This window comes from Budorcas taxicolor, chromosome 3, assembly GCF_023091745.1.
Source record: "Budorcas taxicolor isolate Tak-1 chromosome 3, Takin1.1, whole genome shotgun sequence".
Taxonomy (NCBI): domain Eukaryota; kingdom Metazoa; phylum Chordata; class Mammalia; order Artiodactyla; family Bovidae; genus Budorcas; species Budorcas taxicolor.
Window position 1 is genome coordinate 106,874,379 of NC_068912.1, and position 17,439 is coordinate 106,891,817.

The following is a 17,439-nucleotide window of genomic DNA, read 5'->3' on the forward strand; positions in this document are numbered from 1 at the left end:
TGACAGTTATATGGAGACCGTCAGAGCTCCAAGAGCAATCTCTGTATTCGTGATGAACACGGTAAAAATTAAAGGGATATAATACAACTTTGCTTTTGTGATACTTCCACATCCTCCCTTCCTGTCACCACAGTCAAATCCCTGAAATGTTTAAGCATTTGAAATCATCAGCTCTTTCTCTTGGGAGGCAGGTAACCAGTATTATTAGTTTCTGTCTAATTTATAGACAGAAATATTGAGATAAGGAAAAGCACAGGAAGAGGTCATTCTTTCTTTGGTATAACACATATTTACTGAGCCTACTATGTGCTCGGAAGTACGCTAGGCCACTAGAGATACATATCCCGCATATTCTGATGTGCTACTTGGTTACAAAACTGTGTGACAAACTCAGTTTACCAGGGAATGCATGGAAGGCAAAAGACCCGGTCTTTGTTAGAGGGGTAAAGAGATTATTCAAGACTCTGAAGCCACATTAAGGAATTCAGACTTTCTGAAAAGAAATGGGGCAACTTCCCTTGTGCTCCAGTGGTTAAGACTGTCTTCCAACGCAGGGAGTGCAGGTTCAATCCCTGGTCAGGATTGGAGCTAAGATGCCACGTGCCTTGTAGCCAAAAAACCAAAACATGAAACAGAAAAAATACTGCAACAAATTCAATAAAGACTTTAAAAGTGGCCCATGTGGGGAAAAAAAAAATCTTAAAAAATAAAATAAATAAGAACAAATGGAGAATTGTTGTAGGACTTAGGCAGGGGAGAGATTTTTTTTCTTTTTTTTAAGATCATGCTGGTGGTAGGATAAAGAATACACTGAATGGGAGGCTGATTTAGGTAGAAGCAGCAGGGATAGAAAGAATACTTCAGGGATATTTGTGTGTGTGTATGTATGTGTGTGCTCAAGTTGTGTCTGACTTTTTGTGATCTCATGGACTATAGCCACCAGGCTCCTCTGTCCATGGGATTTTCCAGGCAAGAATACTGGAGTGGGTTGCCATTTCCTACTCCAGGGGATCTTCTGGACCCAGGGATTGAACCCACGTCTCCTGCACTGGGAGGCCGGTTCTTTACCACTGCACCACCTGGGAAGTACAATGAGGGGTGTTTCTTTACAAATGCTGACTTGGTAGCAGCTGTAGGGAAAGAGGAGAGGAGTCATGGATCTCTCTAGGATGTTAAAAAGCCCCATTTCTAGCCACTCTTAGGCAACTGGGTAGATAATGATGTCAGTTACTGAGGCAGGGAGCAGGTCAAGATTGTAGAGTTGAGGCTTACGTTTTTAATGATAGATTTGAGCACATTTAAGTTCTTGAGAAACCTATATGCAGGTCAGGAAGCAACAGTTAGAACTGGACATGGAACAACAGACTGGTTCCAAATAGGAAAAGGAGTACGTCAAGGCTGTATATCGTCACCCTGCTTATTTAACTTATATGCAGAGGACATCATGAGAAATGCTGGGCTGGAAGAAGCACAAGCTAGAATCAAGATTGCCAGGAGAAATATCAATAACCTCAGATATGCAGATGACACCACCCTTATGGCAGAAAGTGAAGAGGAACTAAAGAGCCTCTTGATGAAAGTGAAAGAGGAGAGTGAAAAAGTTGGCTTAAAGCTCAACATTCAGAAAACGAAGATCATGGCATCTGGTCCCATCACTTCATGGGAAATAGATGGGGAAACAGTGGAAACAGTGTCAGACTTTATTTTGGGGGGCTCCACAATCACTGTAGATGGTGACTGTAGCCATGAAATTAAAAGACACTTACTCCTTGGAAGAAAAGTTATGATCAACCTAGATAGCATATTGAAAAGCAGAGACATTACTTTGCTAACAAAGGTCCATCTAGTCAAGGCTATGGTTTTTCCAGTGGTCATGCATGGATGTGAGAGTTGGACTGTGAAGAAAGCTGAGTGTAGAAGAATTGATGCTTTTGAACTGTAGTGCTGGAGAAGACTCTTGAGAGTCCCTTGGACTGCAAGGAGATCCAACCAGTCCATTCTAAAGGAGATCAGCCCTGGGTGTTCTTTGGAAGAAATGCTACTAAAGCTGAAACTCCAGTACTTTGGCCACTTCATGCGAAGAGTTGACTCATTGGAAAAGACTGATGCTGGGAGGGATTGAGGGCAGGAGGAAAAGGGGACAACCGAGGATGAGATGGCTAGATGGCATCACCGACTCAATGGACATGAGTTTGAGTGAACTCTGGGCGTTGGTGATGGACAGGGAGGCCTGGTGTGCCGAGATTCATGGGGTCGCAAAGAGTTGGACACGACTGAGCGACTGAGCTGAACTGAACTGAAGTTCTAACAACAGAACTCTTATCATTTGACCTTTCCTTACTATCATAACACTAACTGAAGGCTTCTCTTGTCCCTTGTCTCCCTTTGGAGCAGGAGGTACCCTCCCCACCTCCTCACCTCGATCTGCCTGTAGTCACAGATGGCCTTCACGGAAATGGTGCTCTTTAGCGTGTGGTCAGGACTGCGTGGCTTTAGCTGAACAATGGATTTTGATCTCCCAACAAGACTGGCAACGGAACTCTTGGATTGTATAAGCTGCTCCTTTTCATCCTACAAAATGAGAAGAAAACCAAAGAGACATTAATGTTGCTCCTCGGGAGACTGAGTCAACAAAGAAAACTGAGTGCTCCACTCCCTCTGAGAACGTCACTTCTCGGTTAAGTAGGGATCCTTGGTGGAGCCATCTTAGAAAAACACAGGGATAAAGAAGACAGGAGGGGATGCTTCTGTCTGCTACCAAGTGCATTTATACTCAAATTTTGCAGCTTTCTCCCTGTGCAGTTTTCAATGAACCATAAAGCCACATGCAAAAGCAAATAATAAATAAACAAAACAAAATAAGAATTTCTAGCTGCCAAATACAGCTAACAAAGGATTTTGCCAAATAAGGTTCAGAGAACATGGAAGTTAAAAACAATGATAATAACTAGGTTGTGGTTGTTATTATTATTATTATTCAGTTTCTCACTGACAGAAGCCAGCTCTTGCCTCTCTGCTTAGGAGAAGTTAGAGTTATGCTCTTTTAATTTTTTTCTTTTTTAAATAATGTTATCTCCCAAGCTGTATTAGAAATATTTTACTTTCTTAGATTGAATCAAACTTCCTAGAGAAAGATCTTAGCTCTTCAACCAACAACCTATAAATCAAAGTTGTTGGTGAAGGTATTGTGATAAACAATTTAGGGTTTACCTTTCGGAATCTCGCTGTGCTATATTTATACAAATTTGATTGATTTGAAAGAGATCTCATGCAAAATTGGAACTCTCAAGTCTCTGCAAACCCAGTTTTCTTAAAAACTAATGAACTTATCAACAAAATTGGTAGCAATCTACTACCAATTCCATTAGAGAGTAAAAGACAACTTTTATCTATTAACCAGGATGTTTCGAGATCATTTTGACTTATTAAAAAGTCCCCAGAAGAGGGCTTTCTTGGGATGGAAGTAGATGTGATGAGAGTAAAGAGTTAATAATGCTAAGAAATGCCATTAAAGAATTAAGAATATGCAAGTAGAGAAAAAGAAATGCTTAAACAAACTACCTGTGCCTGTCCCCGGGAGCATGATTGGAAGAAATACAACTTTAACTTATTAGTTAAGAGAGAGGAATGGAATATGTCAGGGAGACAGCCACATTGTTCCATTCTTGAGAGCTGGTCTACCCATTTCAGTTTCCTTGCAATAAAGATGTCAGTTTCTGTCTAACCCATAGCCAAACATCTCAAGCTCCAGAGACCAAGTGCTCAGCGTGGTACAAGGTCTGAAAAGAACCAGAAGCCATGGCAGATGCTCCCGAACCTGACGGACAAGCAGCGGAGCAGACCCAGGTGACTCCATGCCCCGATGACGCCGCCAACTCGATGCCCCTGACCTGGAGAGGAGGGAGCAGAGCAGCGACCCTCGAGAAGAGGAGATAGGACAACACCTGCAGAGCAGTTACCCTACGACAGGAAGGTACTCTGTGGGAGGGAGGAGATAATAGCCAAGGATTATTATATTCCTCCTTCATACTTGATGTGCCTCTGAGAGACATTCTAGAGACATCGGAAAAGTCAGGTCTTTACCCTTCATTCCAAATTAATTCAGTTCACAAATTCTTTGCTCAGGTGAAACTCTGAGCCTAAATTCATTCATAGCTTTACAATACCTGAAAGCATTTTTTTCAATCAATTAATGTTCAAAAATTCCCAAGTCTCACCCACGCAAAAAAAAAAAAAAAAGACGAAGAAAATGACACTATTTGGGGTAATAATGGTTCTCTTACTTATAACTCGTTACTGAAATGTGAGACTCCCCTTGGCTTCTCACAAAGGAAAAGTAATTTCCCTATTAAATATATATTTCCATCTTAAGTTGAGATGTAGTTTGAGCCCCATCTTGTTAACTATATAATATATGCTTAGTAAGTAGTCTGCTGCTGACTTTTACTACCGACACCACTGAAGGAATAGTTCATTGGATAACATAAACTTGACTTGGATTAAATCCTGCATGCAAAACTATTTTTACAAGGTTAACACTGCTACATAAATAAACTGGATAGATACTGTATTACATCTAAATATGATATTAATGTTCCAAATATCTCATTGTTACCAAAAGAAAATTTCCAAAGCAGGAAAAAATTGGCTCAGGTCTAGTTCATTGGTATTTTACTTCTCTCTGCACAAGAGAGTGAAAAAGAATTTGGTGTCAGCTAATCCCATCAACCCTATTTTTCATGCTCTACACCCCATCTGTGGCTCCAACTACTGAATTAAAACAAGGAACAATGCAAAGAAACAGTGATGAACACCATGTGGCTCGGGGCACATGGCCAGGCCCTTACTTCAAGAGCATATCCTAAAGACTCTTATTAGCACCTTCTTTAAGAAAAGAGAAAAAGAACCACATTGATTAAACTCCAATCGAATGTGAGCCAAACTTTACAGCAATGACCCGCAGCCCTGGCGCTTTCAAGGATATGAACAGCAGCAGCTGACAGGTTTACTCTGCTTCCCAGAAGCAGGCATCCCACTGATGCAACACCCACCATGGAGTCCTGCAGCAGGTCCTCCAGGCGGGATAAGCTGGTGCTGTGGTCGCAGGAATACTTCCGTTTGATGGAATCTTGGAGGTTCCTCAAGAACGACTCCAGGTCTCGAGCATCACTGAAGAACTGCGGGGATAAGAGGGAAGGCCACCTGGTGCTCAGTGCATCATGATACCAAGATGGAGAAAGAACCCCACTGTGCCGGCTGATTAGACAGTCCTGGATCACAAAGGCCACGCCAGGGAAACAGCAGGGCTGGCTGCCACAAAGCCCAGTGAACCCAATACAACAGTTAGTCCGCGTCGCCCTTCGGAAACCACTGCTCTTTCTCCTGTGTCCTGGCTAGTGACAGCACTTGACTGTCAGGTCTATTTCATGAAAAGCCTAGAGGCTGAGGGATCATGTGTTTCAATTTACTGAAATGATTACAAAATGATCAGGAAGCTTATTTAATTAAGCAGCAAAAATCCAAACAGAGATAATGGCTTATTTCCTCCTCCCACCCTCACCTGAAAACAAGCAGTATGTTCTTGATGTGGTGATAGACTGATGAAGAACAAAAAAAAAGGTTCTGATGTTTTATAGCCCCTTCCATCAGGAGGTGGATCTATTTTTATCCCCCAGCAAAGCCCTCCCCAAGCTGGGCTTGCTTTAGCCAATGGCATATTAATACATGTCACAGCAGAAAAAAGAACTTGTGCACCAGGACACGCTTTCTCTGGCTACTTGTGGAACACTGCTACTCTTTCCCACTCCAGGGGACTTTTTGTTTTCCTGCTACCCTCTACCTCTGAAGTCATTTTATTAACTGTCATGTGCCACTTGAGCCTCCAGGAAAATCAAAAACAGGCAGAAAAAAAATTTTTAAAGGATCCAGTAGGACAGCCTACTGGATGCTAGAGACTTGCATACTGACTTGTCACCCCAGTCTACTGTCTGACATGGAAGTGACACGATTCGGGACCAACCAGCCCCCAGCCTGCCTGCCAAGTGCCTGTAGCCATGCGTCACCCAGGCAAGATGAGAAAAAATCTTCCGCTGATCCTAGCCCAAACCACCAAACCAGAGTCTCTCGAGCTGACTAATGGTCGTTGCTCTAAGCAACTAACTTTCGGGGTCGTGGTTTGTGCAGTAAAGGTTCACTGACACAGATGTGTTTTTAACCTCACCCATCCCGTGTGCATGCTTGCAGGCACACGCCAGCACAGGCAATCACACTTAGTCTCTTGCCTGAATGAAAAAAGGTATCCCCTCTGATGAAAACAGAGCCATCCTTTCTGATGCTCGTGCACACACGCACGTGCACACACACACACACACAGCCCAGGTACCTGAAAATAAGCAGTATTCTCTTTCAGGTGCTGCTCAACACATAAGCACAGCTGCTTCATCCACTGCAACTGGGACTGGACAGCGGCACTGTAAGCCTGCAATGACCACGGACAGAAGGGCAGGGGTTTAACAGGCCTGCCACATATGTGTGATGCACTCGTCCAGCTACACTTCCGCTTGTGCCAGAGGCCCAGAGAGGATACATAAGATACTTGGCTGGCATCAGCTCAAAGCTCCCCACAAAAGAGAGGCCTTTTATCCAACATGGTTTTGTTAAAAGAGGTTACACAGAAAAGGCCTCTTCTACACTCAGTTGCAACTAAATGATGGGGGCAGCAAACCCCAGGCCTAAGTCAATCCCTCTGCTGCCTCTGCTGCCTCTTCCCTAGCCACAGGCACCACACCCAAGAGGCAGGAGGTCTAGACAGTTCTGTGAAAAAATATGGTTCAAGTCACTTTCCCCATGAAGTCAGGAGTTGACATCGCTTCTGGGGCTTCTCACAGTGTCCTCGTCAGGCTATTATCACAGCTCTCTGTGGTCTTTAGGGGGCTGGGATGTCAAGGGAGAAGACCTAAGCTGCATGATCCTTGATGCGTCCTCCAGGCCCCTCAGCAGAGCTAAGTCTTTGATGTGAACACTTGTATAATTGCAACCTCTGTGCACTTGACCCTCACACCCTCAAGTCACACGCACCTCCACGGTCTGCTTGGCGGGGTGGTTCTCAAGGGACAGTAGCTCGGCTGTATCTTGTAGAGACCGAAACACGTCCTGTTTCTCCTCTAGTTCCATTGTCAGCTCCTGAAAATTCAATTCAGCTTTATTCAATGGGTGCTATTAGGAAGGAGTAGAAATAAGGAAAGGGCTGTGTTCCCTACCCTGCTTTACAGGAGCCCGCAACCCAGGGTTAGTGCCAAAATGAGATGCGTGAATGGTATGTGCCAGAGGATTTCAGAGAAGAGCAAAAATGCTGGAATCACTGGAGAATGACTCACAACAGATACGGGACCTGAGCCAGATGTGAGTAAGCAGGGGAACACAGGAGAGGCTGAAGGCAAGAAAGGAGGGAACGAGGCTGGAGGGGCGGGCTCGCGTCAGCGCCCACTGACACAGCGCCTGACCCACACAGCTGACTGGCCGTCTCTAGGTTCTGTTAACACTTTAGGCCCCGGTCTAGAGGCCAGCTCTTCTGTGCTGCTGGGTACTGATCCTTACTATCAGATTTGACCTTTTCTCCCTGATGCTCTCTGAGCACTTTCCTTATGTCTCTATCATAGCCTAAGTTTCGTTCTTACAGATTATTTACTCTATTAGAGTATCATTTCTCCTTTACTTGAGAATAATCATACTTCAGAGAATTCAGAATTTATAAGAAGTCAAGAATACACTTCAGTTAAACAATATTAAGCCTTGTACTATATTCGCTCGCTAAATGTTACTTAGCCTTTTACACAACCCTTTGAAAGGTCACTATTATCCCATTTTACAGAGGTCCAAGGAGAGTAGGTGACTTACCAAGGTCACAGAGCTAACAAGTAGAGGAATAAGAATTTCACTTAAGGTCTATCTCATTCCAAAGTGTATAACCTTGACCACAAAGTTAAATTGCTTCTAAAATGATTCAATTTGCAGACTGCTGCGCTCGTCACCCAAGACACTGCCTTTCTAACTACATTCCAAATAAATTCATTCTAGAGCTTGATTTCCCCTCTCTCCATATACACTTTCTCACAGGAACAGATATATTAAGCAGGGTCCCTATTCTACCTAGCCAAGTGCAAATCCCAAAACCCAGGCTCTCCGACCAGCCCCTCTGGCTTCTTCTGCTGCTGTTACCAAATATGACAGGTCTGTTGTGCTAGACTCACAGAGAAGTAATTTTTCTTGGCTGAGATATTGGGATTGTTGTCACTCCAGTCATATGCTAGTTCTTCCTCCTCCTTCTCATTCAACCAGATCAACTCAGCTGTAGCTCTTGAGACAAATTTATGCAGGCTCTGAAGGTGCCTCATCCGGAAGCTAGAGGTTTCCTAGACAAAGAAGGATTACAAGGTTAGACTGTCAGCCTTTCATCTATAGAATATAGCACATTTGACATCAAAGCAAAGAATAGCTGAGGAAATGAATTTAGCTTTGCTTTTTAAATCTCTGGGTGTTTCTCCTCAGTTTTAAATTTAGTACAAGTCTGGTATAGGACTCCCGTGTCAATCCTAGCTGGAAGTGAGAACATGCCAGGTCTGTGTGGGACTTCGTGGATAAAGAATGATCCTGGGCCGGTCCTACTCTGCACAATCTTGAATATAAGAATGAAGAACAAACAGAAGAGGGGTCCCTGTCCTGTCAGTCTCAAACTTTGAGTTTTGATGGCCACTGCTTTGGTGAAGCATAATAACAATGATAAGCTCTACTTCAAACTTTCTGGGGCAGTGGTTTCTAACCCAGGAAGAAAACTGAGAAAAACGTTATAATACATATGAACAACTGCACAGGAAACAATATAACCTAGTAAATAGAAAACCTAAACGGGCCCAAACCAAGAGCCTTCTAAATTAGGGAACCATACGCTCCATGAACAGAACAAAACAGAGTTAGTCAAAACTCACCTTCAATTTACAATACTGTGTCTCCAGCTTTCCAAGAGTTTCAACATAACTGGTATGGAAATTTTGGGACATTTTTCCCTGATAAGAAAAGTATGAGATAAAAATATATTAGAGAAAAAGTAAACTATATCTATGGTATGCTTTCAACTATATAAATATTACGTCTGCACACTGACAGAGATTAGTCACTCTGAGAGTCAGCAGTTTGGACGGGGCATCTCTGGCTGAAATTTGACAGCTCAGAGCAGCACTGAGTGTGGGCAGCCTAGCAGAGGAAGATGCCTCACAGACCTCATGGTCTTCTGCTTCCAGCGATTCTGGGGGGTTTCTAAGCAAAACTATGCCTGCTGACTCCTCAAACTAGTCAGATGCTTTGTGGAAGAGGAGACTTGGAATTTAAAATGGGAGAACACAAAAGAGTGAGGGAGAGGAGAGATCGAGGAAACGGTTTTGCTTACCAGCTCTCTACTGCACGTAGATGGGCAGTGGAAGGAGCATAAATTTTTGGATCCAAGGGCCTGAGTTTGGAAACTGCATTCGCTACTTACTAATTTTGACCTTAGCTTAGTGTCACTGTTCTTTTCAGTAAAAACGGATTTGTAAAAAACACCTTTCCCACAAAGTTATGTCAAAAAAGCAAGAGATGATACTTCGTGTGCAAAAGGGGTTTGTGGTCGAGTTTCATGTACAGGGACCGCTACCCTGTACACTGCTCCGTCGCACAGCCACCCCAGCTGCCCATAGCGGATTCTGAATGCTGCCCACCTCATATAGCCTGGCCTCTTTGACACTTGAGCCCAGTTCTTCCACGCTGGCATGGATGTGCTGCTGTGTCTCCAGCTGCAGCTCCACACTAGGCAGGTCATTGCCCCACTCTGCTCGCTCCAGTTTCATCTGGGAAAAAAAAATATGAATATAATTTATTGCTAAGTTGGCAGAAGATGAAAACTGTCAGCATCAGTTTGGACAACGTGGCTGTGGAGAGGGGACTGGCAAAAAGGACATCTAAACCATCTCCCTCTTGGCCTCTTACAGGCAAGTACGTTATGACGTACCCTCAAGGAGCTGGAGGATAAACCCCATCCCTAAAAGCAGCAACAGCAGCCTTCTGCTGCTGCATGATGGGAATACATCCCTGAATTTACCAACAAGAAAGGTGTCCCCATAGGCTGAAAGGCTTAACTTTACAGTTTAGGCATTTCCCTTTACGGAGTCTCTTCATTTCACAATCAGAATGGAGATAAGAAATAAATATCCACAAATACTAAGCTCCATTCATGTCATCAACTATTGGCGAATGGAAGGTAATTGTAAAAGAGCTTGTCTTTATTTGTTGGTACAGGGGGAACCTGTCATCAGAAGATGGGAAGAATTTCATAGAAAACAAAAGGGTTAGAGGGTAAGAGGACGATGTTGAACTTGAACCGTTACCCTGGAATACATGTGAATACTGAAGCAGCAGCTCCTCTGCAATGAGGGAATTTGAGAAAAGATAACCAGGATTTACAGACTCAGCAAGTTCTCCCACCAGCTCCCACGGAGAGCACAGTCAGCTGAAGGGAAGAGCTCCATGAAGGGCTTCAAATTAGAAAAGCCTGCGCATTTAAGCCTTCCCGAGTGGCTCAGACAGTAAAGTGTCTGCCTACAATGCAGGAGACCCAGGTTCGATCCCTGGGAAGATCCCCTGGAGAAGGAAATGGCAACCCACTCCAGTATTCTTGCCTGGAAAATCCCATGGACAGAGGAGCCTGGAGGCTACAGTCCGTGGGTTGCAAAGAGTCGGACACGACTGAGTGACTTCACTTTCACTTGCATGCATTTAAGATGGGATTTGATGATTTGAACTGATCTTATTTCAAAATTTAATAGAGAAGGGGGCTTAGGAGCTAGGCAGCAGCGATAATTAAGGTAATCTATACAAGAGACACAGAGCAACCCGACACTCTTAGACAATTGCTGAGTTCAAGAAACCAGTGTGCTGCATAAGTATTTGGAATGTATACCCACCTGCATTTCTTCTACCCAAGACAGTAGTTCATACACAAATCGAAGATTTCCTTCATCTTCAGAGGAGGAGATAGACACAAGTTCGGCCCGAGTCATGGGCTTTCGGAACCAGGAGGTAGAAGAAGAATGGGTTCCTTTGGTCAAGGGTTCTGCCTTCAGATGAGTAGTGGTTAAAGTAGAGGGTGGAACCAATTCAAGGGACGTGAAGTGGCCCTTCCGGTACAAGTTCGTGCACTCTAGACGCAACGTGACCAGCTCATCCTGCAGACGCATGACCCTGAAATGGAAGAAGAGAAAGAAGACATTAAATTAATAATGTGCTTTTTAAGATAAAAATTTCCCTATACATTTGACAAGGATGAGGTAAAAATAAAGATGAGATCATCTTAGGGAAACTGTTTTTAAAAAGAAAAAGTATCCTGTGAATGCAAGGTGGTGTTATGTGCATCTTCGTGGTGCAGAGTCATCTTTGAGGCAAGTGCCAAGTTACAGTGTTAACTGGAGGGAAGCAAATCAGAACCAGTGTCTACAACTCCTGGATGATACAACAGAATAAACCATGAACTAAGGGGTCAAAAGATGTAGCTCTCAGTCTCAGGTATGTACATAGATCCTCATCCCCTCCATATGTGCTGGGTTCCTCCTCTATGAAAATTTACATTGAATCGCTCCAGCAGTTCTAAAGCAGATGTGATACCACAGTGCTGCAGGCCCCTCTGAAATATGTGGGGATGTTATAAGATGCCATACACAAAGATTAGGGAATCTTTCAGGTACTTAGTGGGCAGGGCCTAGAATAAAGGAAACCTGCTTCTACCATGAGAATTTTCCTGCCTCAAATACCTGTAGCATCCCTACTGAGATACTGATCTCTAATGCCCAGGCTGTAGGATTCAGTGCCCGGCTCTCAATATCTGAGAACCAGTAGTGATCAGGCCCTCTGTTTGAGTCCCACGTTGCTCACCTAAAAGCCAGCTCTTCTAGCTGGTAGTAGTTCTCATCTCGTAGGATTTGGAGATCCACCTGCAGCTGTCTGATGAGACCTTCACACTCCTGAATGTACATGGTGACGTCTGACTCACACTGCACCGGCTGCCCTGACTCCAGGTGAGCAGCATCCTAAGAGAGAAAGGGAGAGTAAGAGGGGGGACAGCTCCCCTGCTCTCACCCACTTGGACCCAGGGAGCCAAGGCGTCCACTGCAATTCCAAGACAAACGAAGCTGGATCCCTCCACTGTTGACTTTAACCATCACAGCACAGGATGAGGGGTGACATGAACATGTGAGATAAAGCAGTCAGACTTACTGCCTGCAGCGTGTTTTTAGCTAGCGTCAGTTTCTCTTCACAGTTCAAAGCACCATTCTGGATTTTGTTTGCAATCTGTAGCAGCAATTCCAGCCTAAAATAAGGGGAAAACCAGAGTCAAGGGCAGGGCTCAAAGCGGCCCAGTAAGGGATGCCAGATCCCCTCCAGACTCTGGACCCACCTCTCTACAGCTGGCCGAAGTGATTTCTCTCGCTCCAGCATCTCAATGATGAGTTTTCCCCACTCATCTTCCACATCATTAGGGTGATAACCTTGAGGCAGTTTAATTCGGCCAAATTCAATCCATACCTAAAAAAAAAAAAAAAAACAGAGATACTCTTTTAGTCCAAAAACACAGCCATGCTCTCAGGCCCCAGTTTTAATTTATGCCTCGTCCATCACTTCCTGCTTCTTTGCCTAGCCATTCAGCAATTTTTCCCACTGTCTAATAAGAGATGACAAGTGAATATTTTAGCAGTACTTCACCTTCAGGTGAGAACAAAAAAATCACCTCTAAAATAGGGACCACTTGCTTGAAATCCTTCCATTTCTTACACATTTTCCATAAATCCTCCTGTCCTCCCTATCCCCACTGTGGAAATGCCCATCTCCGCAACTTCAAATTCTCTAGGAATCAAAATGTGAAGGGAAGCCTCTTTTCTTTCTTTCTATCTGAGAGAAAGAATTAGTCTTCCCCTGAGAAATAGGAAAACATTCACAAAACTCCAGATTTCTGAATGAATATGTGACACTTTCCAATAGGCCCTTTGAAAAACCACGATGGCAGATGCTTCCCCTTTACCGTAAACTCGCATGAGCAGCCTGAGAGTGATACTCGACTTGTCACCCTGAGAATATTGCTATTAACGAAGGTTTGGAAGAAGATGCAGGGAACAAAGTAACAAAGGGCCTGCCAGCAAAACCCAGGTCTCAGCAAAGGATAAGCTTCCTTACCTCTAATAATTTATATAATTCCTCGATTCTTCCTTTTTCTCTCTCCTTGGCCAGAATTTCTGTTTCTTTGAAGTGTATGTACTGATTATAAAGTGCCTACAAAATTAATATTTGGTGAATGAATGCAAACATCCCAGTTTTCATACCACCTCACCCAGGAGCCAGCAGCAACAGGCTCTGAGACTTTCTCCCCAGAGTGAATTTATGGAAAATGACTTAAGTCTATAACTTTACCTTTAGTTCAACAGGGTTCTGGGGAAAGGATTTATCTGACATCAGTATTGTGTGCTGTTTGATCCAGGGAATGAGGGAGTCCACTCGGCTTTGGTATTCTTGCCACCTGGCATCCACTTCCTATTGTCAAAAGGTAGACACCACACACACCCTGATTAGCAGTGTGCAAGCCAAGCTCAGGAGAAATTAGCTCAGGCCACCCCAAACCTCATAAAGCCCTTTCCTTTAATTACTGACACAGACACAGCCGCTCAATTTAACACTCAGAGTCCCAGTTTCAAAGCTCCTCAAGGACGCTCAAGATGGGATTCAATTTCCTGACACCTAGAATAGCCTATGCTGGACGCTACAAAATTAGCACCATCTACATTCATTCCCACAGACCAAGGACAACAGCCATGTGTAAAGATGATGTGGATTCAGTCTGCTCTGTACAAAAGTGCTCTGTACACACTGAGTGCTGAAGAAACATAGTCTAATCAATACACTCCACCCAAAGCAATCAGAGCCAGAAGGTATTTTAGGAAAATGTTCTTTTACCGTAGCACTGATCCCTTCTCCACCCTCAGGGACTTTAGGGAAGGCATCATAAATTGAAGACACATAAGTGATTACAGACTTCTCATCTGGAGATGGCACATCCACATCTGAGAGACAAAGGGCAAGAAATCTGTTAGAACAACGGAACCCACTGGGGAAGAAACAATGAATGTATGTCAAACACCGCCAACTCCAGTCAGCTCTCACCTTCTGCATCCAGTAACCGGGTGACCCCTAGTCTTTCCGCTACTTCAAAAGCCTGTTCGAGATTCTCTCGGTTGCTCTGGATCTGTACCCTCTCCATATCTACCAGATCAGGTCTGCAAAAGTCCACCAAGACATATGAAATGCCCCTAGCTATAGGCACACGGGAATTCATACAAAGAAACCCTCTTAAAAGTACTCAAAGCTGAAAAATCCTGGATGAGTTAGAGAGAAAGCAAGAGGTTTAGAGGAGCACTAGTCACCTTGTTAATCACATTCCAGGAACCCAGGGCTCCCTAATTCTAAACTTACAGGATAGTAGGTTTGCTGGATTTCAAGGGAAAGATACCAATTTTCCCAACGCATGGTTACGACCACTAGGAGTACAATAATATTGATCTTTGTCATTCAAAATTCCTATTTTCCTCACCCACTCCAAGCAAGTCCCCACTTCATGCCCTTTGTAATTGTTATTTCCTCCAAGTGAATCACGCGGACCCTGGAGGCCAGCATGGCCCACTCCTCATCCATGACTCTGCTCCAACATCCTCATCAGAGAGGCCACCGCTGACCACCCTGCCCAAAACACCACAACCCCCATCACTCTCTTCCCTCCACTGCCCTCACCCCTGTATGATAGCACACAGTTATGTGTTTATTGCCTATTTTCCCCACTGAAAAGTAAGCTCTGTGAGGGGAAGAATTTAGCTGCTTTCTTCACTGCTATACTAGCCCAGTGCTTAGAAGAGCAGGACTTCAGTACGTATTCCTTTTTTAAATAAAACAAATGAATCAGAGCCTCGATTGTCAGCCGAGAGGAAATGTGGCATTATAGCTAATTACAAGCAAGAGATGAGAAGCAGCCTCTCCAGGCCCCTGAGGCGCCACTGTATTTACCTGTATCGGTGAATAAGTGCATTGAACATCTTCCCATCACTCCAGCAGGAGGAAAAGTTGGTGCATTTGATTCCTGTGTAACCAGCTGTCACCTTCTGGGTCCACAGGAGCAGTTTCTCCTTAGCTGACATGTCCCCTGATTCTCCACTAATGTAGATGTCAGAGATCTGTCAAAAGATAGGACATGAAGTAATTTAAGATAAATAAGATGGAGCCTTTTAATCTTCTCTTCATACATGATGACTCTTAGAAGGAGATCCAAGGCTGGCATCACTTCAGATGAAAACTCCCAACGTACACTCATTCTGTCTGGTAGTCAAAGAAATGCAAATTAAAGCTATGAGAGGTCATTTTTTTTCACCTGTCAAATTAGGAGAGTTTTTATTTTTTAATGATACTGGTCAGTATTGGAGAGAATATCTAAAATTGGGTATTCTCATGATATTGCCACTAGTGGGAGTATAAAGGGCATAAATTGCCTCTGGAGGACAGTTTTTAAATAAGTCTTAAAATAGACATATACCTGATAGAAAGTTGTCAGAGGAATGTGCAAAAAAATTTATACACAAATGTTTATCAAGACCAAATGAAAGATAACAAAAGAAAAACAAACAACTGGGACTACATCAAACTAAAAGACTCCTGCACAGCAAAGGGGACCGTCAACAAAATGAAGAGGCAACCTATAGGATGGAAGAAAGCATTTATAAATCCTATGCCTGATAAAAGATTAATCTCTAAAACATGAACCCACTGAATTCCATAGCAAAGAACCAAACCACCCAATTTAAAGCTGGACAGAAGATCCGACTGGACATTTCTCTAAAGAGAACATACAGAAGGTGCATGAAAAGGTAGTCAACATCACTGCTCACTAGGGAAACGCAAAATAACACCATAATGAGGCATCACCCCACACCTACTAGAATGGCGATCATCAGAAACAAGGAAACAAGTGTTCAAACAAGGTAACAAGTGTGGGTAAAAATGTGCTGCAAAGGGAATCCTGTGCACTCATGGTGGGAATACAAATTGGTGCCATCATTCTGGAAAACAGTATAGTGGTTCCAAATAGAACTACCCTATGATCCAGCAATCTTGTTCTGGGTACATGCCGTGAAAGTCAAAGGTACTCAGCCGTGTCTGACTCTTTGCGACCCATGGACTATACAGTCCATGGGATTCTCCAGGCCAGAATACTGGAGTGGGTAGCCTTTCCCTTCTCCAGGGGATCTTCCCAACCCAGGGATCGAACCCAGGTCTCCTGCATCGCAGGCAGATTCTTTACCATCTGAGCCATCAGGGAAGCCCAAGAAAACTGAAGTGGATAGCCTATCCCTTCTCCAGTGGATCTTTCCGAACCAAGAATTGAACCAGGGTCTTCTGCATCGCAGGCAGATTCTTTAAAAGCTGAGCTATCAGGGAAGTTGAAGATACATCCAAGGGAAATGAAAACAGGACATCGAAGAGGAATCAGCACTCCCATGTTCACTGCAGCACTATTCACAATAGCCAAGACAGAGGAACAACCTAAGTGTTCCTCAACACACAGATGGATGAAGATGTGTTACATACAATAAAACATTATTCAGCTATGAAAAAGAAAACCCTGCCATTTGTGACAACATGGGGAAACTTGAAGGCATTACGTTAAGCAAAATAAGCTAAAGACAAATACTGCATGATGTCACTTTAAATGTGGAATCTAAAAAATAAAAAATAAAAATATCAAAGCCATAGAAACAGAAAGTATAGCACAGTGGTTGCCTGTGGGTTGGGAGAGATAGGAAGAGGCTAGAAAAAGGGTACAAACCTTTAGCTGTAAGCTGAATAAGGCCTGAGGATCTAATGTGAAACACAGGTGTCTACAGTGGAAAATACTGTATTGTTTAACTGAAATTTGAAAAGTGAGTAGAACTTAAATGTTCTCACACACACACACACACACACACACACACACATGTGAGGTGATGGATGTTAGCTAACTAGATGGTGGGAAACCTTTCTCAGTATGCACATACAGGCACATAAGCACAAATACTGTAGGTTTGGTTCCAGGCCACAGCAATAGAGGAGATGTCAATCACAATAAAGTGAGTCACACGCATTTCTGGTTCCCAGTACACATAAAAGTTATGTTTATACTATATTATATTACATGTGCAATAGCATATGTCTTAAAAAACAATGTATACACCTTAATTTAAAAAATACTTTATTGCTAAAAAAAGCTATGATCTGAGCTTTCAGCAAATTGTAATCTTTTTGCTTATGAAGTGTTTCAAATATAAGAATCAACAAAATGTGGAACAG

General features: G+C 43.4%; 1 protein-coding gene across 1 annotated transcript in view; it reads right to left on the minus strand.

The window, feature by feature from the left end:
- MACF1 (microtubule actin crosslinking factor 1) overlaps positions 1-17,439 on the minus strand; it is a 340,332-nt gene that overhangs the window by 147,684 nt on the left and 175,209 nt on the right. Inside the window, exons 6-21 of the mRNA XM_052636851.1 lie at positions 15,127-15,293; positions 14,233-14,345; positions 14,026-14,132; positions 13,486-13,605; positions 13,252-13,347; positions 12,479-12,606; positions 12,298-12,391; positions 11,956-12,110; positions 10,992-11,268; positions 9,750-9,878; positions 8,985-9,062; positions 8,250-8,411; positions 7,078-7,182; positions 6,383-6,478; positions 5,052-5,177; positions 2,419-2,571 (exon numbers count right to left, since the gene is read on the minus strand). Of these exons, the coding sequence (XP_052492811.1) occupies positions 2,419-2,571; positions 5,052-5,177; positions 6,383-6,478; positions 7,078-7,182; positions 8,250-8,411; positions 8,985-9,062; positions 9,750-9,878; positions 10,992-11,268; positions 11,956-12,110; positions 12,298-12,391; positions 12,479-12,606; positions 13,252-13,347; positions 13,486-13,605; positions 14,026-14,132; positions 14,233-14,345; positions 15,127-15,293 (2,106 nt within the window). The remainder of the gene's footprint in view (positions 1-2,418; positions 2,572-5,051; positions 5,178-6,382; positions 6,479-7,077; positions 7,183-8,249; positions 8,412-8,984; positions 9,063-9,749; positions 9,879-10,991; positions 11,269-11,955; positions 12,111-12,297; positions 12,392-12,478; positions 12,607-13,251; positions 13,348-13,485; positions 13,606-14,025; positions 14,133-14,232; positions 14,346-15,126; positions 15,294-17,439) is intronic.